The sequence below is a fragment of the Nerophis lumbriciformis genome, linkage group LG14 (assembly GCF_033978685.3).
Source record: "Nerophis lumbriciformis linkage group LG14, RoL_Nlum_v2.1, whole genome shotgun sequence".
In the NCBI taxonomy this organism is placed as follows: domain Eukaryota; kingdom Metazoa; phylum Chordata; class Actinopteri; order Syngnathiformes; family Syngnathidae; genus Nerophis; species Nerophis lumbriciformis.
In genome coordinates, this window is record NC_084561.2 from 9,922,210 (window position 1) to 9,948,950 (window position 26,741).

Genomic DNA, 26,741 nt, shown 5'->3' on the forward strand with positions numbered 1-26,741 from the left:
CTGTTGACACCAATATCTAGCGGCTGGAGGTCTTTTGTCAATCCACCCGGAATGACGGCGAGTATTGAATTAAGCGCGTAAGCGTGTCTCTTAATGTGATGTTATGAGCTAGCAAATATAACAACTACACTACCCAGCATGCAACGATAGTGACGAGCATGCGCGGTAGCCCTGAGAAGCGTTGTTGTATGCTGGCAGTTAGAATGTGGTTATGAGCACGCTGTGAGTAAACGTTGAGAACTCAGTTAACACGCCTCGTCTGCATTATTTATAATTAGACAGACAACACACTTAATAGGAGCCATTTTGGGGTCTTTACATAAACACACAAATGGAAATGAAACGTCACATATCCCAGCATGCACCACGCGCTTCTTCTACGGGGAAAAAAGATGGCGGCTGTTTACCGTAGTTGCGAGACTTAAACTTTATGAAAATTAATATTAATATTAACCCATATATAAGGCGCACCGGATTATAAGGCGCACTGTCAGCTTTTGAGAACATTTGTGGTTTTTAGGTGCGCCTTATAGTGCGGAAAATACGGTACACAACGTGCCAACTTCACTGCTTTTGGGTTTTGTACTTACAGCGTGCATATAAACGATGAAAAAGGTTTTTGAGTGTTTTTGGTGCGTTTTTAGACGGAACGGAGCGACTCCTATTGGCTCCATTGTTAGCTGACTTTTGTTAACTTTTATTAATGAGTTAGAATTAGGGATGTCCGATAATGGCTTTTTTGCCGATATCCGATATTCCGATATTGTCCAACTCTTAATTACCGATACCGATATCAACCGATACCGATATATACAGTCGTGGAATTAACACATTATTATGCCTAATTTGGTGAAGATAAGGTCCTTTTTAAAAAAAATTATTAAATAAAATAAGATTAATAAATTTAAAAAAAAATCTTGAATAAAAAAGAAAGTAAAACAATATAAAAACAGTTACATAGAATCAAATAAATTTCCCCAAAAATGCGACTTATACTCCAGTGCGACTTATATATGTTTTTTCCTTCTTTGTTATGCATTTTCGGCCGGTGCGACTTATACTCCGGAGCGACTTATACTCCGAAAAATACGGTAAAACAATTCTTACTTACTAAACCGTCCCGTGTGTGATGTCGGTAGGAGTGTTTTCATGCATATTTGTATGTGCTATCGTAATGTAATCAACCTAGTGTTGATAGCATTAGCAAATATGCGAACACATTTACAAGTGTTAGTATTATTAACTTACAATGGCATTATTTTTGTATTGGTTCAGTTTTGTAAATTCAGTGGCGTTATTGAGTCTGTTTAGCTGATTGGAGAGCAAACTTCCGAAGCTAATGGGTCCATGACGATGACTTCTGTTTTGTTTGATCAGCTGTTTTACTGCCGTGTTACAGACACTGTTTAGAAAACAATTAAGGTATGTAAATATACATTTAAAAAAACCTTTTCCTACCGGTATATATGTGCGGTTTATGGTCCAGTACTTATATATGTAAATAATGTTCTTCTAAAATCTGGTGGGTGCAGCTTAAATACCGGTGCACTCTATCCAAAGGAGTGGAGCTATACTTCCGCGTTTGCCGGCATTGACAAACGTTTTATGGGCTGCTGTAGCCAGTCGCCTTGTTTCACTGCCCCGACTTCCGTGGAGCCTCGCTCGGCGTGCGTCAAAGAGCAACTAGCCGGACTGATGGCTCGCCACAGTGCAAACGAGAGTCTGCAGACACTCTCCCGTCACGTGGTAACACTGTCCTGAGAGTTTGGACTTTGTTAGTCATTTTCTTGTGTTTGATTTCATTTCCGTGGTGCTCTTGTTTTGCGGTATTTCAGGTTTGGTCACTGTGTTTTGCGGCACCTGTACTTTTTGTTCCTTGTCCTGCTAGCATACCTGTTCCTCATTGTTAATTAGTTCTATTTAGGTCCAGCTCGTCTCCTCCATTATGGTTGGTTAATTGCCAATTGCGGCTTTCTGCTTTGTGCACTTGTTATTTGTTAGCGCCTTCAAGTTTTGTTCCTGCACTGTCCCTAATTAAAAGGACTTGTAACTTGACAGTCGCCTGCCGTCTCTGCACCTTGGTGTCACGGCGCCAGCAAGTGACCAAACACTTTACCACAGTCCGGAGAACGAGGTCAAGTGAGGCTTCAAATTGAAAACCTGGAATTTGGCTGTTTTTGTGGAACCATCACCCTCAAAAAAATCAAAATATTATAAAAGGAGCCAAATAGGCATCATGTCATGACATAAAGTTAAAACATAGAAACTATAAACTCATAATAACACCAATATTTGTGTTATACATGTATGAGTTGGACATGTTGAAGAAGTAAAACTTTAGATTTGTTGTAATCTGTACTTAAATTTGTGTGACTTATTACTGGTTTATATACTTATATTTACACCATACTTGTGTGGCACGAACATTATATGACAGGGGTGCTCACACTTTTTCTGCAGGCGAGCTACTTTTCAATTGATCAAGTCGTGGGGATCTACCTCATTCATATATATAATTTATATTTACTTATTTATGAAACATATGTTTTTGTTAACAAGTTAAAGGTGTTTAATGATAATACAAGCATGTTTAACACATATAGTTAATATTGTTAATAAATTAAAGGTGTTTAAAGAAAATACAAGTTTATTTAATACATATAGTTAATATTGTTAACAAGTTAAAGGTGATTAATGATAATACAAGCATGTTTAACACATATAGTTAATATTGTTAAGTTAAAGGTGTTTAAAGATAATGCAAACATGTTTAACACATATAGTTAATATTGTTAACAAGTTAAAGATGTTTAGTGATAATGCAAGCATGTTTAACACATATAGTTAATATTGTTAATAAATTAAAGGTGTTTAATGATAATACAAGAATGTTTAACACATAGTTAATATTGTTAACAAGTTAAAGGTGTTTAAAGATAATACAAGCATGTTTAACACTTATAGTTAATATTGGTAATAAGTTAAAGGTGTTTAAAGATAATACAAGCATGTTTAACACATATAGTTAATATTGTTAATAAGTTAAAGGTGTTTAAAGATAATACAAGCATGTTTAACACATATAGTTAATATTGTTAATAAGTTAAAAGTGTTTAGAGATAATACAAGCATGTTTAACACATATAGATTCCTTTCTTTCATGAAGACAAGAATATAAGTTGGTGTATTACCTGATTGTGATGACTTGCATTGATAGGAATCAGACAGTAGTGCTGATAAGGTCCGCATTTTCGAATGGAGGAGAAAAAAAGTCCTCCTTTCTGTCCAATACCACATTAAAGTGGTTGGTTTTTGGCATTTTATTTATCCAGCTTCCGTACTCCTTTGTACACACTTTACAAGAAATACATTGTCGGCAAACTCCGTAGCTTGCTAGCATGTGCACGCCAGCTTTCTGAGACTCTTATTTTGGTAGCGCAGGCAGGATGAAGAAGCGCTTTTATTGTGCAACTGTGCAGTCGGTCTTTGGAGTTTTGACGACAGGTACGGCGCCAGAGTCTGTTGAAATAAAGTGTTTCTCGCCTTCCAGTCGGTAATTTTAATGAGCTGGCAGCAGCCAGCGTCATCTCAGAAGACCCTCGGGTGCCGTGAATGTCAATCAAGTGACGAAAGTGACGTCATAGTGAAGATTTATGATCGCTCATTTTTAGGACTATTTTTTTAATGGCTGGCTGGTGATCGACTGACACAACCTCCGAGATCGACCGGTAGCTCGCGATCGACGTAATGAGCACCCCTGTTGTATGACATTAAAATATTTTTTTTTAGTTGATCTGCTACAATAATGTAAAAAATCTAGGGATGTCCCGATCCGATATTGATATCGGAAATCAGTCCGATATTAGCCAGAAAAGTGAATATCGGATTTTATCGGACTGAATCTAAAAACTCCGATATAAGCGCTCCGATATAAGCTGTCCATTTACCGCTGCAGCACGTCTATAATAGGTGACTCTGGTTTGATCACACTCCAACACAGTAGGTGGCGGCAATGCCCCTTAATTAAACGTTGGTGCCGGCCGCGGAAGAAGAGCGTCTCTGATGCAGCATGCACAGCCCACGTGATCACAACAACGACAACGCGTGTGCTTGCAACAAAGTGTAGTGATGTCGGCTGTGTAGAAGTATTTTAACCTAAACTCGGACAAAGACGTTGCCGCTAAATGCAACATTTGTCAGGCGCAAGTGTCCCGTGGAGGGACAGAACCGGGAAGGTTCAATACAAGCAAACTCATAGCACATTTGAAAAAACACCACAAAAAAGAACATGAGGATTTTCGCGAGAGCAGCAAGGCGAAGCAACAAACCTCTGGCTCGCTTCAGCAACCCACGCTGGCCGAAAGCTTTGCAAGACGTGACAAACGACCACGGGACAGCAAAAAGGCAATGGCCATAACAGAAAAGATAGCCCAGTTTATTGTGCTTGATGACCAGCCCCTGTCGGTGGTGAGTAATGTCGGGTTTAAACGCTTAATGGAGCACCTCGAACCTCGCTACATTATACCTAGCCGCCACAAATGCTTATCTTCTTAAAAAAAAAATCTCCACATTATGCTCGGACTGCAGAAAGTGGAGAAGGAGGAGGAGGAGTAGTAAGGGTAGTCAGCACTGACTGATTATTATTTGTTTTATGCTCTTGTTATTAGAGTGATATGTTTATTGTGTTTACACTATTCTTCAGTGAAGACTATAAGTACTTACTACATTGTTTTGGGCACAGTCAGTCAGTGAAACTGGAGCTGTGAACTCTTAACTTAGAGCAGTTGGACAGTGGACAATATTGTGTTGTTTTTGTCCCTGCCTACAGTTGTTTCCAACATATGCTGACAGTAAAAAAATAACTGAAGTGAACTTGAATTGTTTGCACTTTAAAACGTCTTTTTTTTTTTTTTTATTGGATTTATTTAGGTTATTTTTCAGGGTCTTCTAATTTATTCTATTCAATTGTATAATTATGTTGGTATTAGTGGTTATTTTGCACTTTAAATATAACATTTTGTTTTTATTGGATTTGTTGAGGTAATACTCTTTTGTTGAAGGTTAAAATTTATGTAACCAATTGGTTAATAACAAATGGGTCAGTTTTTCCTATACCTACTCTTGCTGACTATTGTTTTCTGTTTTAACACTACAACGTCAGTAACAGTAACATCACTTTATCAAGCCTTTTCTAACATTCCACACAACAAAATAAGGAATAAATATATGTATGATTCGTGCCTATATCGTATCGTATTGATATCGGTATCGGCCAATACTCAAGGCTACAATATCGGTATCGTATCGGAAGTGAAAAAGTTGAATCGGGACATCCCTAAAAAAATCTACTGGAAATACCTCAAATTGAGGGCTTTTCTCAACATTTTTAGGGGAGATCAATAAAAGAGATTAATTACAGATCATAGTCAATTAATCTGAATAAAAATGTCAACTTCTGACAGCACAATTTTTTTCCCTACGTGCAAAAAGTACTTCTCTTAAACAGTGAAGAAGTCCCACACAATTTGTTTACAGTGGGTTCATGAAAAATGGGACAAAAGGAGCGATTGATTTGCTCAACCTAACGCACCGAGAACACAGTGGTGGTTATCTCGCCTCATTGGAGCATTTTTTTCTGTTATTAAAGCTATTATTTTAACGTTATAGGATTTACCGGTATGACGTCATCTTTCCTAATATGGGCCCGATAATTATCTGTCCGATAATTATCGTGCAACCCTAAAAAAAAAAAACTACCACGTCAAAGACCGAAATACTTCTGATGATGACAGAAATTCAAATGAGATTTTATAGCTGATTTGGTCTTTTTTAGGCCATGCAATCAAAATGTTAATTAGCCAGTTTGAGTTTACATGCAGTTTTAACTAATTGCAGATTACATTTTCGCTTTTTGTCAAGTTTTGTTTCCTGAATCACAGTGTTGCAAAATTGTGTCGATCTTCATGCTGATCCACTACAAAAATACCAGTAGACAGTAGTCACAACTGCATCTGCCACAATTTGATTAGCTAGAAGACGCAATTTTAGAAATAAGTAATCAATCAATCAATCAATCTTTATTTATATAGCCCTAAATCACAAGTGTCTCAAAGGGCTGCACAAGCCACAACGACATCCTCGGTACAAAGCCCACATAGGTAAGCGGAACAGAACTGAACCGTCACTGACCTGCTGACATCGCGACAGATGATGGTAGGAACTTTGGCATGAAAGTCTGAGACGACGTCTGTGAATGCAGCTGGAAAAGAGAGTGACAATTTCATCAAAAACCTTTTTGGGCAACTTGACAAACTACTGTCACAGGAAGTGAACAAACTATCAGTACCGTAATTGTTGAGACATAAAGAAGGGGTCGGATTAAAAAGGCGTTGTTCTTCCTACTCCTTTTCCAAAATGTTGGGTAGTGTAAGTGTAAAATATGTGATTATACAACTATTGGTGAGTGGGACTTCAGACTTACTGCTGTTTTTGAGGATTTCCAGCGCTCTAATCAGGACTTCAGGTTGTGTCATCTGGATGTGTAAAAGAAATAGAAAATAGGTACATTTGTGAGACCCCAATTGCATCATACGGCAGAAACAAAGTCAGATTGCAACTCTGTTAAGAGTACGGTGTGGAGATTGCCTTCATGAACAACTTCTTAAGGTTTCAAAGCTGTATGTGTTTTGTATAAGTGTAAAATACTGCGTGGTTCATCATTGACTTATTATTTAAGGTAACTTTTAGGGGTCACTATAGATGACAAAATAAGATGGGAGCCCACATTTGTTTCAATCCTGCTTCTATCTATCTATCAACCTACCTATTTATTCTTTAATATCTTAAGCTTTGTACAAACTATAAAGTTCATTATTGCTCATATTTATCAGTAAATTGATAATTACCGGTACATGTTTTTGAATCGATACAGTACCAATTCCCTATACCTGGCAATCAGTACCATTACTCAACGGTACCAATTGTTACTACCGGTACTTTTGTGTGTGTTCATGTCGTAATAAATGTTTATTTATTGAATAATAAAACATTATTTAACAGTGAGCTGATGATGAGTTATCCAATTGTTGTATGTTATTTTCTTAAATATAGGTCTTTTACTTTCAAGTATACATTAAATTCAGTTTGTCCTAGGCGTGTTGCCTTTAAGTTGAATGGTCTGTCCTGTCTTTTGTTGAACCCTACAAGGTTTGGGCACCATAAAAACCAGCTGTTTGATTGTAACATGTATCTCAGTGGTAGTTTTGGATACTTCTGCTGCCTTATTTATAGCTGACTGAATTTGGGTAGAATTGTATTTACTAAAACAAGTTTTCATTTAAGTAATATAGAAATGTATCAGAGCCATTTATCTATTTTATAGAGGAATGTAGTTAATCATAGAACTGGCACTCAATGTTATTAAAAAAAGTACTGATTTTGAATCGAGAATCGTTTTGAATCAAAAATCAATTCTGAAATGAATCGTGTAGTACCCAAAGATTCACAGCCCTATAAATTAGCATCCACCTAGTGCAGGGGTCGGCAACCCGCGGCTCTTTGATCACTCTGATGCGGCTCAGCAGCTTACTTGTTGAATCCCCCAATTTTCCCGTGAGACTTCCGGATTTCAGTGCCTCTCGCAGAAAACTCCCGGGATTAATATTCACCGATTTTCAACCTTACGGCTATAATAAGGGCATGCCATGATGGTACAACATTTGGCGCACTCTACAATCTGTATTAACATAGTACCAGCCCAACACTTGTTATACAATATACATCTTTTGCTTGCACATGTATGTGACAGCAAGGCATACTTGCTCAACAGCCACACAGGTAACACTGACGGTGACCATATAAAACAACTTTTAACACTCTTACTAATAATGCGCCACACTTTGAACCAAAACCAAACAAGAATGACAAACACATTTCGGGAGAACATCTGCACCTTAACACAACATAAACACAACAGAACAAACACCCAGAATCCCATGCAGCCCTGACTCTTCTGGGCTACAGTATACACCCCTGCTACCACCAAACACCCCCCCTCCCTCTGTGCGTCGGTAGAGGTGGGCGGGGTTTGGTAGCGGTTGGGGGGGGGGGGGGGGGTAATAATGTATCCCGGAAGAGTTAGGGCTGCATGGGATTCTGGGTATTTGTCCTGTTGTGTTTATGTTGTGTTAAGGTGCAGATGTTCTCCCGAAATGTGTTTGTCATTCTTGTTTGGTGTGGTACATTATTAGTAAGAGTGTTAAAGTTTTTTTTTTTTATACCGCCACCGTCAGTGTGAGCTGTGTGGTTGTTGAGCAAGTATGCCATGCTGTTATCTACGTGAGCAAAGCGGAAGCCCCATACAACGTGTGGCTGATCAGGCACGCTGACTATAGTGGGTGCTATATGCTGTACCATCACGGCACGCATGACGCTGACAAGCGCCATTAAATAAAAAGCTTTCAAATTCCACACAAAGGTGTGGGCAGCGTGTCTGAGACCCCTGCTTATACATAGCACAAAGCAAAAAAAAAAACTTCGTATGCAGTGTTATTTCATTTAAAATGTAAAAAAAATTTTGCGGCTCCCATTGTTTTCTATAATTTGTGAAACTGGTCAAAATGGCTCTTTGACTGGTAAAGGTTGCCGACCCCTGACCTAGTGCAATTTGAAAATTTGAGCCTTACTGCACTTTTGAGCGCTTTCTATCTGGCATGCTTGCTTTGTTGGCATGGAAAATTGCAACATTATCTTGAGCCTGTTTGTCCACTAAGTTGGTGTTGAGTCTGCAATCAGATGTAACAAATCAAAATATGACACCATTAGATTTTATGTGAATTGGTACTCGGTGGTACCGCCGCACTTCGGTCAGTACCTATAAAAGCACCGAATTCGGTACCCATCCCATCCACAATAAAAGCACCACACCTTTTTATGAGTTTAATAAATTACATTTTAACACCGGTACTGTAGCCCTAATCAATAAGACCAAACAAGGATCACCAGACTTAAGAGGGTTACTCTATCCTCAGAGGAATAGCACATATTTTTCTTGAATGAATCACTGTTTTGTTTAAATCAGTCGGTTACCATGGACGCATTAGCCATCCTGCGATACCGAAACAACTTTGAACTTTTGACTAACACACTAACAAAACGCAATGGGTACTTTTCTCGGGACCAACTAAATTCTGCTGGTCCTATCCCGCTCTACTCAGGTAAAATCCAACGATGCCATGTTTCGGTACTTGGGTCGCATATGACGTCACGCCTGGTTGACGACTCGGCACTTGGCGATCACTCCAGCAGCACTGAGAGTGAACTCAGCCAAACTATCTCTAGGTAACGTTGCAATTTTCATTCACAACAAAGCAATTAACTAAAAAAAATGCTCCAACGTACGAAAAGTAAGGCTCCACTCTTTCAAAAATGCGCTAGCTTGATGCTAATATACATTGGCTTTGCTAATGACATGCTACTAATTAGCATTAGCGATTTTACATGGCCAAAGACATGCACCTGGGGATATGTTGATTGGCAACACTAAATTGGCCATAGTGTGTGAATGTTGTCTATCTGTGTTGGCCCTGTGATGAGGTGGCGACTTGTCCAGGGTGTACCCCGCCTTCAGCCCGAATGCAGCTGAAATAGGCTACAGCACCCCCCCGCGACCCCGTAAGGGACAAGCGGTAGAAAATGGATATTACATGGCGATTTTAACATCTCCAAATTTGTTAATGAAAACTACAACTAAGATGCACATTACAATCGAACAGCTGGAGCATAAGAAGTACAATACTTACTGTATGAACACCTCCTAGGTGCAACAAAAGACTAGACATCAAAGACTGATTTTCAAACACACCATAAACTATACACTAAGGCAGGCGTCGGCAACCTTTACCAGTCAAAGAGCCATTTTGACCAGTTTCACAAATTATAGAAGACAATGGGAGCCGCAAACATTTTTGGAAATTTTAAATGAATTAACACTGCATACAAAGTTTTGTTGTTGTTTTGTGCTATGTATTAACCAGGGGTCTCAGACACGCTGCCCACACCTTTATGTGGAATTTGAAAGCTGGTGCGGCACGCGGGTTTTAAATGAATGGCGTTTGTCAGCTTCATGCGTGCCGTGATGGTACAGCATATAGCACCCACTACAACCAGCGTGCCTGAACAGCCACACGTTGTATGGGGCTTCCGCTTGCTCACGTAGGTGACAGCAAGGCATACTTGGTCAAGAACCACACAGGTCACACTGACGGTGGCGGTATAAAAAAAAACTTTAACACTCTTACTAATAATGCGCCACACTGTGAACCCACACCAAACAAGAATGACAAACAAATTTCGGGAGAACATCTGCACCGTAACACAACATAAACACAACAGGACAAATACCCAGAATCCCATGCAGCCCTAACTCTTCCGGGATACATTATACACCCCCCCCGCTACAAAACCCCGCCCACCTCAACCGCACAGAGAGGGGGTGGGGGCGGGGTTTGGTGATAGCAGGGGTGTATAATGTAGCCCGGAAGAGTCAGGGCTGCATGGGATTCTGGGTGTTTGTTCTGTTGTGTTTATGTTGTGTTAAGGTGCAGATGTTCTCCCGAAATGTGTTTGTCATTCTTGTTTGGTTTTGGTTCAAAGTGTGGCGCATTATTAGTAAGAGTGTTAAAGTTGTTTTATATGACTACCGTCATTGTAACCTGTGTGGCTGTTGACCAAGTATGCCTTGCTGTCACGTACGTGTGCAAGCAGAAGATGTATATAGTATAACAAGTGTTGGGCTGGCATGCTGTTAATACAGATTGTAGAGGGCGCCAAATGTTGTACCATCATGGCACACCCTTATTATAGCCGTAAGGGTGAAAATCGGTGAATATTAATCCCGGGAGTTTTCTGCGAGAGGCACTGAAATCCGGAAGTCTCACGGGAAAATTGGGGGGTTCAGCAAGTAAGCTGCTGAGCCGCATCAGAGTGATCAAAGAGCCGCATTCGGCTCCGGAGCCGCGGGTTGCCGACCCCTGCACTAAGGCCATCTAATGTCTTGTACTTGCAACTGTTAATTGAGACTCAAATATGTCATAATAAAATAAGATATACCAGCTGGACAGCAGCTATCATAATCAGATTATTTTAAAATGTTGCATTAAAATTTTTTATTTTATTATCTAAAACAATTGATATTTATTAACACACAAAAGTACAGAAAATTGGTACCGTTGAGTACCGGTGTCGATTGCAAAGTACCTAGAATTGGCACCGTATCGGTTCAAACGTGAACAGTACCCATCCCTGGTAACAAATGCCAGCTGGTGTGGCAGTGTGATAGTACTTTGTGTAACCCTGACTCCCCGACACCTTAAGAGCAGTTTAACTCTTAATTTTCAACTAAACAGTCTCCAAATGGAACACTTTGGTAACATTTGCTGTGTAATATTGTAGTCTGTTATCATTTATGTATGAGGAGCGTACTTCTGTTGTGAATTGGTGTTCAAGTAATTCACTTACTGTGGAAGGGTGGACGATATCAATGTTGATATCACTGGTCTTGAAGGCAAATCGGGTAAGACAGGAACCGTAGAGACGGAGCGAACAAGCTGTAAAAGAAAGGAGACAACAAATTATAAAATGACTTAATATCAAACAGTTATATGAAATTAAAATGGAATAACTCTCTTCATGCAACCTGAGAGGTCTTTCTTGATGATGTCCTCCATTCGAACGACGACCCCCTTCCGAAGCTCAAAGTCTTCCAGTGAGATGCCATGTTTCGTGGCTGCTTCCAGCACAGCTGCGTCGATGGCTCTCAGCTGGGAGGCAGAAGGCGGTGGGAGGGCGCGCAGTTCATTTTCCTCCTGTTTTTCCTAGGAACGCCAGAACAAAAATGGAGTTGTCAAAGAAAAAACGACCAAAAGTGTCTGTGATAAGTGCTACCATTCACCGACCAGTATGTTCTTTTTGTGTCTCTTCTCTTTTATGTGCTTGTGGGCTCCTTGGATGTGCTCAATATGCACACAACAGAGCTTGCATATGTACTTGTAGTTTGGGTACTCCGGGGACGGCTGGGGAAGAGATACAATACAATGTGTATACACTTGTATATGTCTATATTTATTATACAATGGAACCTCCATTTACAAACACCTCATTGTACGAATCTTTCGATTTACGAGCCACAGACCGAATAAAAATATGCTTTGGTGTACGAACCCTGTCTTAGCCATTGTGAGTGGGCTAATCAGTCTCCGATGCTCATTGTTATGTCAGCTCAGCGTTACTTTGTGTGCTTTTTAGCCTTTTTACAACATTGATCAAGTTTTGCTGGCTCAATATGAGTCCAAAGAACGCAAGGAACAAGCGATGTGTGGTTTGAAACATTGAGGAAATATCCACAGCATTGTTCCAAATAAGTGTTTGATGAGCATTCCTCAACTTTATCAGTATTTATTGCCACATTTCCCAACTTCTTTGTCACGTGTTGCTGGCATCAAATTCTAAAGTTAATGATTAATTGCACACAAAAAAATGTTTATCAGTTTGAACATCAAATATGTTGTCTTTGTAGCATATTCAACTGAATATGGGTTGAAAATGATTTGCAAATCATTGTATTCCGTTTATATTTACATCTAACACAATTTCCCAACTCATATGGAAACAGGGTTTGTATATATGTATATATATATATATATATATATATATATATGTATATATATATATATATATATATATATATAGACTAGGGATGTCCCGATACAATATTTGGATCGGATCGGCTGCCGATATTTGCCAAAAATTGGGTATTGGCAAGGCATGGGAAAATGCCGATCCAGATCCAGTTTTAAAAAAAACTCCGGTCCGTGTTTTCCAACGCACCGATTTAAATAATACATTCCACTTTTCTGCTGCTCCGTAATTTCCGTTCCGCATTTTCCAGCACACCTTCAACACATCCACAATTCTCACGCAGTTGCTTTTAGCTGCTGGCATTACACGACAGGCTCTTCTCACTCTTTCCTGTGTCTCCCTCTCACAGACAGCAGTGCACCTTCTTACACACGTCACATACTGTCACGTCATACGTCACATACTGTCACGACACACGTCACATACTGTCACGTCATACGTCACATACGTATACGTCCTCCCCGAGCAGAGAGGTAGCAGCATGGCTAACGTTAGCTGTGATGCTAGCGCAGCCGTGCGAGCAACGCTCCCTCTAAGGTGCTCGCCTGTGCAATTGCGCACTGTTTAAGCGTCCTCTGCGCATAGCAAATCTATGCCACGCACAAAATCAAATAAAAAAATAAGCGCATAACAATTTTCGACACACGGACACGACAGAGAAAACAGTTTTCGTCATCATTGTTCAAATATTGTGACGTCTGTCGAGACGCTTATCTCCATTCGGTGCCACACGCCCACACCATCAAAATGCCGAGGCAAAAATTTCCACATCAACACCGTATGAAAAAATTAGTGATTTTTTTTAGTTGTGATTTCCTTCTCTGCATGAAAGTTTAAAAGTAGCATATATTAATGCAGTATGAAGAAGAATGTTTTAATGTAGACATGCAAGCCTTGAAAGAAAATTTTGAAAATCAAGACTACATTTCCTGCAAATGGGTGCATTTCTACCCTATATTTTAACTTTAGATTTATTCTCTTATCAAACTCTTTTGGCTGTCTTTTTGACACTTACATCCGGCGCCCCCCTCCACACCCTGGATTATAAATAATGTAAATAATTCAATGTGATTATCTTGTGTGATGACTGTATTATGATGATAGTATATATCTGATAGTATATATCTGTATCATGAATCAATTTAAGTGGACCCCGACTTAAACAAGTTGAAAAACTTATTGGGGTGTTACCATTTAGTGGTCAATTGTACGGAATATGTACTTCACTGTGCAACCTACTAATAAAAGTCTCAATCAATCAATCAAAACACATAGAATCATCATACTGCTGTGATTATATGCATCAAGTGTTCATTCAAGGCTAAGGCAAAATATCGAGATACATATCGTGTATCGCACTATGGCCTTAAAATATCGCAATATTAAAAAAAGGCCATATCGCCCAGCCCTAGTTTCAATGATGCCATTTCTGTTTGTCATGTATAATTTTGTCTATTTTGTGTTTATCCTTGAATAAACAGGTCAGTTTCTTGTTACCAACCATTGTGTATTATTCAAACTCCCCTAATTCAGCTGGCTAGTTGTTATCAAGAGTACTAAAACCCTTTTCAACATGATTCTGACAACTAAGTAGGCTAAATAACTATAAACTTTAATACATGCTCGGATAGGCCAGTATCGGTATCGGTCAGTATCGGTATCGGATCGGAAATGCAAAAACAATATCGGTATCGGATCGGAAGTGCAAAAACCTGGATCGGGACATCCCTAATATATATATATATATATATATATATATATATATATATATATATATATATATGTAGACATATTGACATACAACCACATCAAAAGTAGCGTGTCATGTTACATCCAAACGTCTTGCTAACGGCGTTGTAACGTACATAAAAGTAATTAGATTACTTGTTACTAGTAAAAGTAACACATTAAACACGGTTATTCGGAACGTCGCTCATGTATGAGTGACTGTCTCCTTACTTGTAAAAGTCTGTGGATGTAGTCTCTGCAAAGGCGCTCCTCTGCCTGTCGGAGGCCCAGCTGCTGCTCTGTCAGCGGTGCTTCCATTGGAACTTGACCCACGGATGTGCAGCCCTCAACAGCGTGATGTGTCACTGCTGCAGCTTTCAATCCTAAACAAACAGCAACGCTAACTGAGCAACATTTCTGCTGAGGAAAAAGTCACGGCTGTGATTATATTCTTAAAAACCCACCATGACACTGCTGGTTTTCCGTTTGCTCTTTAGGGACCTTCTCACGCGTCGTCTGCACAACAGGAGTGGTGATCTCTCGGTTGGCAAATGACCGTTTGTCTGTAGAAAAAAATATTCTCCAGTTATAGGAGTGCCAACAATTGTGTTTTTGGGCCAACAAAACTTCTTTACCGCTCTCCCCGGAGCTTGTTCTTCCAGTCAGCCTATTTAACCTCGGCGAGCGTCCTCTCTTTACGTCGGATGACACTTTGCTTGGCCCGAGACTTGCCAGACGTCTCACTCCGACGTCATCCTCCGACGCGGCCTCTGTTTGTGTCGCCCCCTGATTGGAATTTTGCAAAGATTTGACGCTTTAGGCAGAGTTTGCTTGTTTGACTTTACGGCCGTTATAGACACGTCCATGCCTCTTGGTGATGCCGTTTGTGTTCTCGATGGGGTTGATACCATGAAGAGACAACACCGCTAAAAGTCTATGTAAACAGAAAACAATGTTATATGCTTGACCACTGGTGACCACAATGTGATGTCAACCATAACAGCTAACATTAAATACCAGGTGTCTAATGATGTATAGCTTTTTTTTGGTCAAAAAATGTATATAAAAAAAGAAAGAAAAAAATATATATATATATACACAGCACAGGCCAAAAGTTTGGACACACCTTCTCCTTTCAATGCGTTTTCTTTATTTTCATGACTATTTACATTGTAGATGGTCACTGAAGGTATCAAAACTATTTCACCTGTGAAGTGAAAACCTTTTCAGGTTGACCTCTTGAAGTTCATCGAGAGAATGCCAAGAGTGTGCAAAGTAGTAATCAGAGGAAATGGTGGCTATTTTAAAGAAACTAGAATATAAAACATGTTTTCAGTTATTTCACCTTTTTTTTGTTAAAGGGGAACATTATCACAATTTCAGAAGGGTTAAAACCATTAAAAATCAGTTCCCAGTGGCTTATTTTATTTTTCGAAGTTTTTTTCAAAATTTTACCCATCACGCAATATCCCTAAAAAAAGCTTCAAAGTGCCTGATTTTAACCATCGTTATAAACACCCGTCCATTTTCCTGTGACGTCACATAGTGATGCCAACACAAACAAACATGGCGGAAAGAACAGCAAGCTATAGCGACATTAGCTCGGATTCAGACTCGGATTTCAGCGGCTTAAGCGATTCAACAGATTACGCATTATTGAAACGGATGGTTGTAGTGTGGAGGCAGGTAGCGAAAACGAAATTGAAGAAGAAACTGAAGCTATTGAGCCATATCGGTTTGAACCGTATGCAAGCGAAACCGACGAAAACAACACGGGAAAAAGCGAGGACGAATTCGGCGATCGCCTTCTAACCAACGATTGGTATGTGTTTGTTTGGCATTAAAGGAAACTAACAACTATGAACTAGGTTTACAGCATATGAAATACATTTGGCAACAACATGCACTTTGAGAGTGCAGACAGCCCAATTTTCATCAATTAATATATTCTGTAGACATACCCTCATCTGCTCTCTTTTCCTGAAAGCTGATCTGTCCAGTTTTGGAGTTGATGTCGGCAGGCCAGGGAAGCTAGGGTCGATATTCTTCTTGATCATCTTCGGTGGCATAAGGGACGGTGTGAGCCAAGACATCCAGGGGGTTTAGCTCGCTCGTCTGCGGGAACAAACTGCCGCCATTTCTTGCCGTGCTACCGAGGTCCTTTGTCCCTGAATTGCTCACACACTGCGGCAGATTCAATGGGGGTCTGGCGGCAGATTTCTTTGACTTTATCGTTGGAAATGCATCTGCTTTGAGTGTCGCAGGATATCCACACATTCTTGCCATCTCTGTCGTAGCATAGCTTTCGTCGGTAAAGTGTGCGGAACAAACGTCCAATTTCTTGCCACTTTGGCATCTTTGGGCCACTGGTGCAACTTGAATCCGTCCCTGTTCGTGTTGTTACACCCTCCGACAACACACCGACGAGGCCTGATGTCTCCAAGGTACGGAAAACAGTCAAAAAAACGGAAAATAACAGCTGATTTGAATCGGTGTTTGAGAAAATGGCGGATTGCTTCCCGATGTGACGTCACAACGTGACGTCATCGCTCCGAGAGCGAATAATAAAAAGGCGTTTAATTCGCCAAAATTCACCCATTTAGAGTTCGGAAATCGGTTAAAACAACATCAAGGTATATATTGACGCTTACATAGGTCTGGTGATAATGTTCCCCTTTAAGTACATAACTCCACATGTGTTCATTTGTAGTTTTGATGCCTTCAGTGACAATCTACAATGTAAATAGTCATGAAAATAAAGAAAACACGTTGAATGAGAAGGTGTGTCCAAACCTTTGGCGTGTACTGTATATTTATGTATATATTTGTATTTTTATTTTCTTCCTTTAATCGATTAAGATTAATTACAAGTATGAATCAATAAATAAAACACATTGAATGAGAAGGTGTGTCCAAACTTTTGGCCTGTACTGTATATTTATATATATTGATATTGTGTATATATATATACATATACACATATATATATATATATATATTTTTATATATACATATACATACATATATACATACATATACTAAATGTTTTCTTCTTTTAATCGATTAAGATTAACTACAAGTACGAATCGCAATTCGTTCAAAAATTATTAGTTTTTTTTACACTGGCAAATCATATAGTTGATGTAGATGCCCATATTTGCTGTACAGATTTACTTTACAAAATAGAAGTGTGGGATACTTCTCTTGTTGCCTTATTTATATTTGACTTTATTAAATGTCTGGGCAAACAAAACCAGTTTTCTTTTAAGTACTATAGAAATTTATCAGAGCTGTTTGTCTATTTTATAGAGAAATGTATAATCATAGAACTGGCACCCAATGTTATTAAAAAAGTATTGATTTTGAGTCGAGAACCGATTTTGAATCTAATCGTTACCCCAAAGAATCAAATTGAATCGAGTGGTACCCAAAGATTTATAGTCCTTACAGTATGTGTTGTTTTTTTTATGTTTGTTGTCTCTCATAAAGTCTGCCATCAGTAATAGTAGTTGTTGAACGGAAAAGCGAACGGCGTAGTGCTTTTGTGAAATTAATGCGCCGCCGTACCTTTAGAATGAGCAAAATATGTAAATAGTACATGTTATTATGAACATGTTTGTTTCTACATTACTTATATACTTATATAAATATATAAAATCATAATGAATGTGTTTGGATGGTTTTTAGAGCACCTTATAGGCGGAATAGAGCGTCCCCTGTTGGCTTCATTGTTAGCTGACTCTTGCTAGTGTTTATTTACGATTTAGAATGCATAAAAAAAAGAAAAACATGCTTGACTCACATAAGGATTGTGAATGATCGGCAAAATACCAAAATAAAGTGCAGTTCACCTATTATAACCAATTAAGTGGTTTACACAAAAAGCTAAGCTGTTTTGTTTATGCATGTTGTTCCCTTACTGTACACAAAGTGAAACCATAATGATGGCATATTAGTTGCGCACAATTAAATGTGATGAATCCACAGATTGCACTGATTACCTTATCAAATAAAAATGATGTCGATTCTTATGGCTGTGGGGTGAAAGGATAGCGTACGCACAACTTAAATAGTCTTGATTGCGAGCACAAAGCAACTCAGGCAAAAGCACTCAAATGAAGGCGTGAAGCTGCTACAGGAAAACACCAACAAAACAGGAAGGAAGGGTCACCAAAATAACCGCGCAAGACAGGAACTAAAGCACTACACACAGGAAAACAACAAACTCAAAATAAGGCACGACCACCTGGTGGAGTTTCATTTCTTAACCTGTTCTGCTGGTGGTGTGCCTCTGTATTTTCTTTATTAAAAAAATGTGCCTTGCCTCAAAAAAGGTTGAAAAACACTGATCTAAGCCAGTGTTTTTCAACCACCGTGCCGCGGCACACTAGTGTACCGTGAGATACAGTCTGGTGTGCCGTGGGAGATTATCTAATTCCACCTATTTGGGGTAAAAAATATCTTTTGCAAACCAGTAATTATAGTCTGCAAATGAAGTGGTGTTGTTGTTGAGTGTCGGTGCTGTCTAGAGCTCAGCAGAGAAACCGTGTAATACTCTTCCATATCAGTAGGTGGCAGCTGGTTGCTAATTGCTTTGCAGATGTCGGGAACGACGACGATGGTTTCCAGGTAAAAAGGTAAGTGCCACTAAGAAAAGGCGATGAAGCTTAGGGATGGCTATGCAAAACGAAGCTAAAAACTGAACTGGCTGCGAAGTAAACAAAAACAGAATGCTGGACGACAGCAAAGACTTACAGCGTGTGGAGCAGACGGCGCCCACAAAGTACATCCGTACATGCCATGACAATCAACACCAAAATAGGAGCGCAAGACAAGAACAAAAACATTACACACAGGAAAACACACAAACTCAAAATAAGTCACGGCGTATATCCAACAATTGCGAGAACGACTTTTTACTGTCAATATTGGCTGCTGAGTTTCATTTTTTTAATGTTTTCTGCTGGTGGCGGGCCTCCAGATTTTTTCAACTAAAGATACAGTCTGGTGTGCCGTGGGAGATTATCTAATTTCACCTACAGTAACTATAGTCTGCAAATTACCGTATTTTCCGCACTATAAGGCGCACCTAAAAACCTCCAATTTTCTCAAAAGCTGACAGTGCGCCTTATACTCCGGTGCGCCTTATATATGGACCAATATTGAGCCACAACAGGTCTCGCAACTACGGGATGCATAAAGTAACCCCAGCCTCTACTGTAGCGTCTATTCTATGCGCCTTATAATGCGGTGCGCCTTATATATGAACAAAGTTTTAAAATAGGCCATTCATTGAAGGTGCGCCTTATAATCCGGTGCGCTTTATAGTGCGGAAAATACGGGATGTGTTATTGTTTATTATTGAATGGATCCCCATTAGCTGACGCCAAGGCAACTGCTATTGTTGAGTGTCGGTGCTGTCTAGAACTCGGCAGAGTAACCGTGTAATACTCTTCCATATCAGTAGGTGGCAGCAGGTAGCTAATTGCTTTGTAGATGTCGGAAACAGGTAAAAAGGTATCTAATGCTTAAACAAAAAATAAACAAAATGTGAGTGCCCCTAAGAAAAGGCATTGAAGCTTAGGGAAAGCTATGCAGAACGAAACTAAAACTGAACTGGCTACAAAGTAAACAAGAACAGAATGCTGGACGACAGCAAAGACTTACAGCGTGTGGAGCAGACGGCGTATAGGAGCACAAGACAAGAACTAAAACACTACACACAGGAAAACACCAAAAAACTCAAAATATGTCACGGCGTATATCCAATAATTGCGAGAACGACTTTTTACTGTCAATATCGGCTGGTGTGTTTCATTTTTTTAATGTTTTCTGCTGGTGGTGGGCCCCCAGATTTTTTCAACTAGAGATACAGTCTGGTGTGCCGTGGGAGATTATCTAATTTCACCTACAGTAATTATAGTCTGCAAATTACCGTATTTTGTGCACTATAAGGCGCACCTAAAAACCTCCAATTTTCTCAAAAGCTGACAGTGCGCCTTATAATCCGGTGCGCCTTATATATGGACCAATATTGAGCTACAACAGGTCTCGCAACTACGGGATGCATAAAGTAACCCCAGTTTCTACTGTAGCAGCTATTCTATGCGCCTTATAATGCGGTGCGCCTTATATATGAACAAAGTTTTAAAATAGGCCATTCATTGAAGGTGCGCCTATAGTGCGGAAAATACGGGATGTGTTATTGTTTATTATTGAATGGATCCCCATTAGCTGACGCCAAGGCGACTGCTATTGTTGAGTGTCGGTGCTGTCTAGAACTCGGCAGAGTAACCGTGTAATACTCTTCCATATCAGTAGGTGGCAGCCGGTAGCTAATTGCTTTGTAGATGTCGGAAACAGCGGGAGGCAGCGTGCAGGTAAAGAGGTAACCCCCCCCCCCCCCCCCTAGAGGGGGGGGGTTACCCACATATGCGGTCCTCTCCAAGGTTTCTCATAGTCATTCACATCGACGTCCCACTGGGGTGAGTTTTTCCTTGCCCGTATGTGGGCTTTGTACCGAGGATGTCGTTGTGGCTTGTGCAGCCCTTTGAGACACTTGTGATTTAGGGCTATATAAATAAAGATTGATTGATGATCTAATGCTTAAACCAAAAATAAACAAAAGGTGAGTGCCCCTTAGAAAAGGCATTGAAGCTTAGGGAAGGCTATGCCGAACTAAACTAATACTGAACTGGCTACAAAGTAAACAAAAACAGAATGCTGGACGACAGCAAAGACTTAAAGTGTGTGGAGCAGACGGCGTAAAGGAGCACAAGACAAGAACTAAAACACTACACACAGGAAAACACCAAAAAACTCAAAATAAGTCACGGCGTATATCCAACAATTGCGAGAACGACTTTTTACTGTCGATATTGGCTGCTGAGTTTCATTTTTGTAATGTTTTCCCGTATGGTTGGCCTCCAGATTTTCTCAACTAGAGATACAGTCTGGTGTGCCATGGGAGATTATCTAATTTCACCTACAGTAATTATAGCCTGCAAATTACCGTATTTTCCGCACTATAAGGCGCACCTAAAAACCTCCAATTTTCTCAAAAGCTGACAGTGCGCCTTATAATCCGGTGCGCCTTATATATGGACCAATATTGAGCTACAACAGGTCTCGCAACTACGGGATGCATAAAGTAACCCCAGTTTCTACTGTAGCAGCTATTCTATGCGCCTTATAATGCGGTGCGCCTTATATATGAACAAAGTTTTAAAATAGGCCATTCATTGAAGGTGCGCCTATAGTGCGGAAAATACGGGATGTGTTATTGTTTATTATTGAATGGATCCCCATTAGCTGACGCCAAGGCGACTGCTATTGTTGAGTGTCGGTGCTGTCTAGAACTCGGCAGAGTAACCGTGTAATACTCTTCCATATCAGTAGGTGGCAGCCGGTAGCTAATTGCTTTGTAGATGTCGGAAACAGCGGGAGGCAGCGTGCAGGTAAAGAGGTATCTAATGCTTAAACCAAAAATAAACAAAAGGTGAGTGCCCCTTAGAAAAGGCATTGAAGCTTAGGGAAAGCTATGCAGAACGAAGCTAAAACTGAACTGGCTACAAAGTAAACAAAAACAGAATGCTGGACGACAGCAAAGACTTAAAGTGTGTTGAGCAGACGGCGTAAAGGAGCACAAGACAAGAACTAAAACACTACACACAGGAAAACACCAAAAAACTCAAAATAAGTCACGGCGTATATCCAACAATTGCGAGAACGACTTTTTACTGTCGATATTGGCTGCTGAGTTTCATTTTTGTAATGTTTTCAATGAAAAAAAATGTGCCTTGGCTCAGAAAAGGTTGAAAAACACTCATCTGAGCATCAATAATTATTCTATACATCAAAAACCTGCACAATCTAAACTGTAAGAGTCTCACATAGAATTAATAAACAACAACCGGGAGAGTAATTCCATATTTAGATTTGTGGTGGAGTTTAAAAAGTTGCAATGAGGAAGTGCACTCCTCACAGCAACAACACATACAAACAACAGGATTAGCATAACTTTCCAAAACATAAACACGCGCTCAAATCAAGAACACAATTAATAACGTTAAAAAAAATAAAAAAAAGTTTCAGTCCATTCCAAAAAGTGTAATTTTGCGCGGTAAGAAAGTAGCTCGCCTGGTAAATAAATAGAAGTAAGCTTGGGCTGAACAAGCTAACGGGAAATAAACAATGCTAACACCCGTGAGCATAACAACGTCAACGGCACGACACCCGCCTTTAAACATGAAGGATGGACGTGAGAGCGGAACTTACTTTGGGACTTTGGAGTTGTGATTTAGTATTTGCTGGCTTTCATGTTTCTTGTTCTTAAATGTTTTTCATCTCCTCTGGCCTGCTCAAAGCAGCAGCCTCGGCCGCCATGTTGGTACGTCACGCCGCTGTATTGTCGGGAGGGCTCGTGACGTCATGTCCAATGATGCGTTCACGTCCACTGTAATGTGGTAATTCTTGGAATGGTGCCATCCCCCCCGGTATTGTTTTTTGTACGTAGTGGGGTCCCTTAGGGAGATTTTAGAGTGTGTTCGTTCACTTTTGTCTAAAAGCGCCAAATTTGTGCACAGGTGTCGCTCAGGGCATACTTAAATCAATCAATCAAAAAGGCTAGGGCGCATTATCTGTACCATGAATCGGTTTAAGTGGACCCGCCCCCTCCTGTAATATAGGTTTCTGTTTCAACAGAAACAGAAACCTAAAAGTAGAGAAAGGCAGCCCCCCTCCCCCCCGTAATATAGGTTTCTGTTTCAATAGAAACAGAAACGTCTCTTACAGAGAATCCAATCCAATCAACCCACTTTATTTATATAGCACTAGAGATGTCCGATATTATCGACCGATAAATGCTTTAAAATGTAATATCGGAAATTATCGGTATCGGTTTTTTATTATCGGTATCGTTATTTTTTTTAAACATTTTTTACTAAATCAACATAAAAACACAAGATACACTTACAATTAGTGCACCAACCCAAAAAAACTCCCTCGCCCATTCACACTCATTCGCACAAAAGGGTTGTTTCTTTCTGTTATTAATATTCTGGTTCCTACATTATATATCAATATAGTCTGTTTAAAATTTTGATTTCTATTTACTGTTTTAATTGGTTTTACCCTTTAAAATCGTTTTTAATCATATTTATTTTATATTGGTTTTATATGTATTTATTTTTTGTTTTTATTCAGTCATTGGTGGAGCTAAGGATAATATTTGAATATTGTTTTTAATATTGTTGTGCAGCACTTGGGAAACATTTTGTTGTTTAAATGTGCTATATAGGCATACTTGCCAACCCTCCCGGATTTTCCGGGAGACTCCCGAAATTCAGCGCCTCTCCCGAAAACCTCCCGGGACAAATCTTCTCCCGAAAATCTCCCGAAATTCAGGCCGAGCTGGAGGCCACGCCCCCTCCAGCTCCATGCGGACCTGAGTCCGCTCTCCAACAATATAAACAACGTCTACAGTAAAGCAGTTCGTCTGCCGTAAACAGCAATGTTGTGACACTCTTAAACAGGACAATACTGCCATCTAGTGCATTTGATGAAATCACTTTTGTGCGTGCCCACAGCAATGCATAATCAGAGTTCAGCATGGTTATAGAAAGATAGTGACAGAGAATAGAACAAGGATGGACAATTCAACCCTTAACTCAACAATGAGTAGATGAGTGTTATGTGTGTGTATATGTGTAAATAAATGAACACTGAAATTCAAGTATTTCTTTTATATATATATATATATATATATATATATGTATATATAATAAAATAAATATATATTTATAGCTAGAATTCACTGAAAGTCAATTATTTCTTATATATATATATATATATATTATATATATATATATATATATCCATCCATCCATCCATTTTCTACCGCTTATTCCCTTCGGGGTCGCGGGGGATATATATATATATATATATATATATATATGAAATACTTGACTTGGTGAATTCTAGCAGTAAATATACTCCTCCCCTCTTAACCACGCCCCCAACCACGCCCCCGACCCCGCCCCCACCCCCCAAAATTGGAGGTCTCAAGGTTGGCAAGTATGTATATAGGGATCTCCCATAATGGCTTCTTGCCGATATCCGATATTGTCCAACTCTTAATTACCGATACCGATATCAACCGATACCGATATATACAGTCGTGGAATTAACACATTTTTATGCCTAATTTGGACAACCAGGTATGGTGAGGATAAGGTCCTTTTTTTAAAAAAATTAATAAAATAAAATAAGATAAATAAATTGAAAAAAGAAAGTAAAATAATACAAAAACAGTTACATAGAAACTAGTAATTAATGAAAATGAGTAAAATTAAGTGTTAAAGGTTAGTACTATTAGTGGACCAGCAGCACGCACAATCATGTGTGCTTACGGACTGTATCCCTTGCAGACTGTATTGATATATATTGATATATAATGTAGGAACCAGAATATTAATAACAGAAAGAAACAACCCTTTTGTGTGAATGAGTGTAAATGGGGGAGGGAGGTTTTTTATTTTATCGGTATCGTTTTTTATTATCGGTATTATTATTTTTTTTATTATTATTAAATCAACATAAAAAACACAAGATACACTTACAATTAGTGCACTAACCCAAAAAACTCCCTCCCCCATTTACACTCATTCACACAAAAGGGTTGTTTCTTTCTGTTATTAATATTCTGGTTCCTACATTATATATCAATATATATCAATACAGTCTGTTTAAAATTTTGATTTCTATTTACTGTTTTAATTGGTTTTACCCTTTAATATCGTTTTTAATCATATTTATTTTATATTGTTTTTATATGTATTTATTTTTTGTTTTTATTCAGTCATTGGTGGAGCTAAGGATAATATTTGAATATTGTTTTTAATATTGTTGTGCAGCACTTTGGAAACATTTTGTTGTTTAAATGTGCTATATAGGGATGTCCGATAATGGCTTTTTACCAATATCCGATATTGTCCAACTCTTAATTACCGATACCGATAACAACCGATACCGATATATACAGTCGTGCAATTAACACATTATTATGCCTAATTTGGACAACCAGGTATGGTGAAGATAAGGTCCTTTTTTTAAAAGATAATAAAATAAAATAAGATAAATAAATTGAAAACATTTTCTTGAATAAAAAAGAAAGTAAAATAATATAAAAACAGTTACATAGAAATTATTAATTAATGAAAATGAGTAAAATTAACTGTTAAAGGTTAGTACTATTAGTGGACCAGCAGCACGCACAATCATGTGTGCTTACGGACTGTATCCCTTGCAGACTGTATTGATATATATTGATATATAATGTAGGAACCAGAATATTAATAACAGAAAGAAACAACCCGTTTGTGTGAATGAGTGTAAATGGGGGAGGGAGGTTTTTTATTTTATCGGTATCGTTTTTTATTATCGGTATCGGTATTATTATTATTTTTATTATTATTATTAAATCAACATAAAAAACACAAGATACACTTACAATTAGTGCACCAACCCAAAAAAACTCCCTCGCCCATTCACACAAAAGGGTTGTTTCTTTCTGTTATTAATATTCTGGTTCCTACATTATATATCAATATATATCAATACAGTCTGTTTAAAATTTTGATTTCTATTTACTGTTTTAATTGGTTTTACCCTTTAAAATCGTTTTTAATCATATTTATTTTATATTGTTTTTATATGTATTTTTTGTTTTTATTCAGTCATTGGTGGAGCTAAGGATAATATTTGAATATTGTTTTTAATATTGTTGTGCAGCACTTGGGAAACATTTTGTTGTTTAAATGTGCTATATAGGGATGTCCGATAATGGCTTTTTGCCGATACCCCGATATTGTCCAACTCTTAATTACCGATATCAACCGATACCGATATATACAGTCATTGAAATAACACATTATTATGCCTAATTTGGACAACCAGGTATGGTGAGGATAAGGTCCTTTTTTTTTTTAAATTAATAAAATAAAATAAGATAAATTGAAAACATTTTCTTGAATAAAAAAAAGAAAGTAAAATAATATAAAAACAGTTACATAGAAATTAGTAATTAATGAAAATGAGTAAAATTAACTGTTAAAGGTTAGTACTATTAGTGGACCAGCAGCACGCATAATCATGTGTGCTTACGGACTGGATTCCTTGCAGACTGTATTGATATATATTGATATATAATGTAGGAACCAGAATATTAATAACAGAAAGAAACAACCCTTTTGTGTGAATGAGTGTGAATTAGTGTAAATGGGGGAGGGAGGTTTTTTATTTTATCGGTATCGTTTTTT

The 26,741-nt window shown here is 38.7% G+C and overlaps 1 protein-coding gene across 1 annotated transcript in view; it reads right to left on the minus strand.

The window, feature by feature from the left end:
* tut4 (terminal uridylyl transferase 4) overlaps positions 1–21,389 on the minus strand; it is a 64,186-nt gene extending 42,797 nt beyond the window's left edge. The window contains exons 1-10 of the mRNA XM_061976085.2: positions 21,375–21,389; positions 15,293–15,358; positions 15,060–15,210; positions 14,889–14,987; positions 14,656–14,807; positions 11,955–12,071; positions 11,696–11,873; positions 11,518–11,606; positions 6,482–6,533; positions 6,190–6,259 (exon numbers count right to left, since the gene is read on the minus strand). Coding sequence (XP_061832069.2) covers positions 6,190–6,259; positions 6,482–6,533; positions 11,518–11,606; positions 11,696–11,873; positions 11,955–12,071; positions 14,656–14,807; positions 14,889–14,987; positions 15,060–15,210; positions 15,293–15,358; positions 21,375–21,389 — 989 coding nt within the window. The remainder of the gene's footprint in view (positions 1–6,189; positions 6,260–6,481; positions 6,534–11,517; positions 11,607–11,695; positions 11,874–11,954; positions 12,072–14,655; positions 14,808–14,888; positions 14,988–15,059; positions 15,211–15,292; positions 15,359–21,374) is intronic.
* Positions 21,390–26,741: the final 5,352 nt, after the last annotated feature.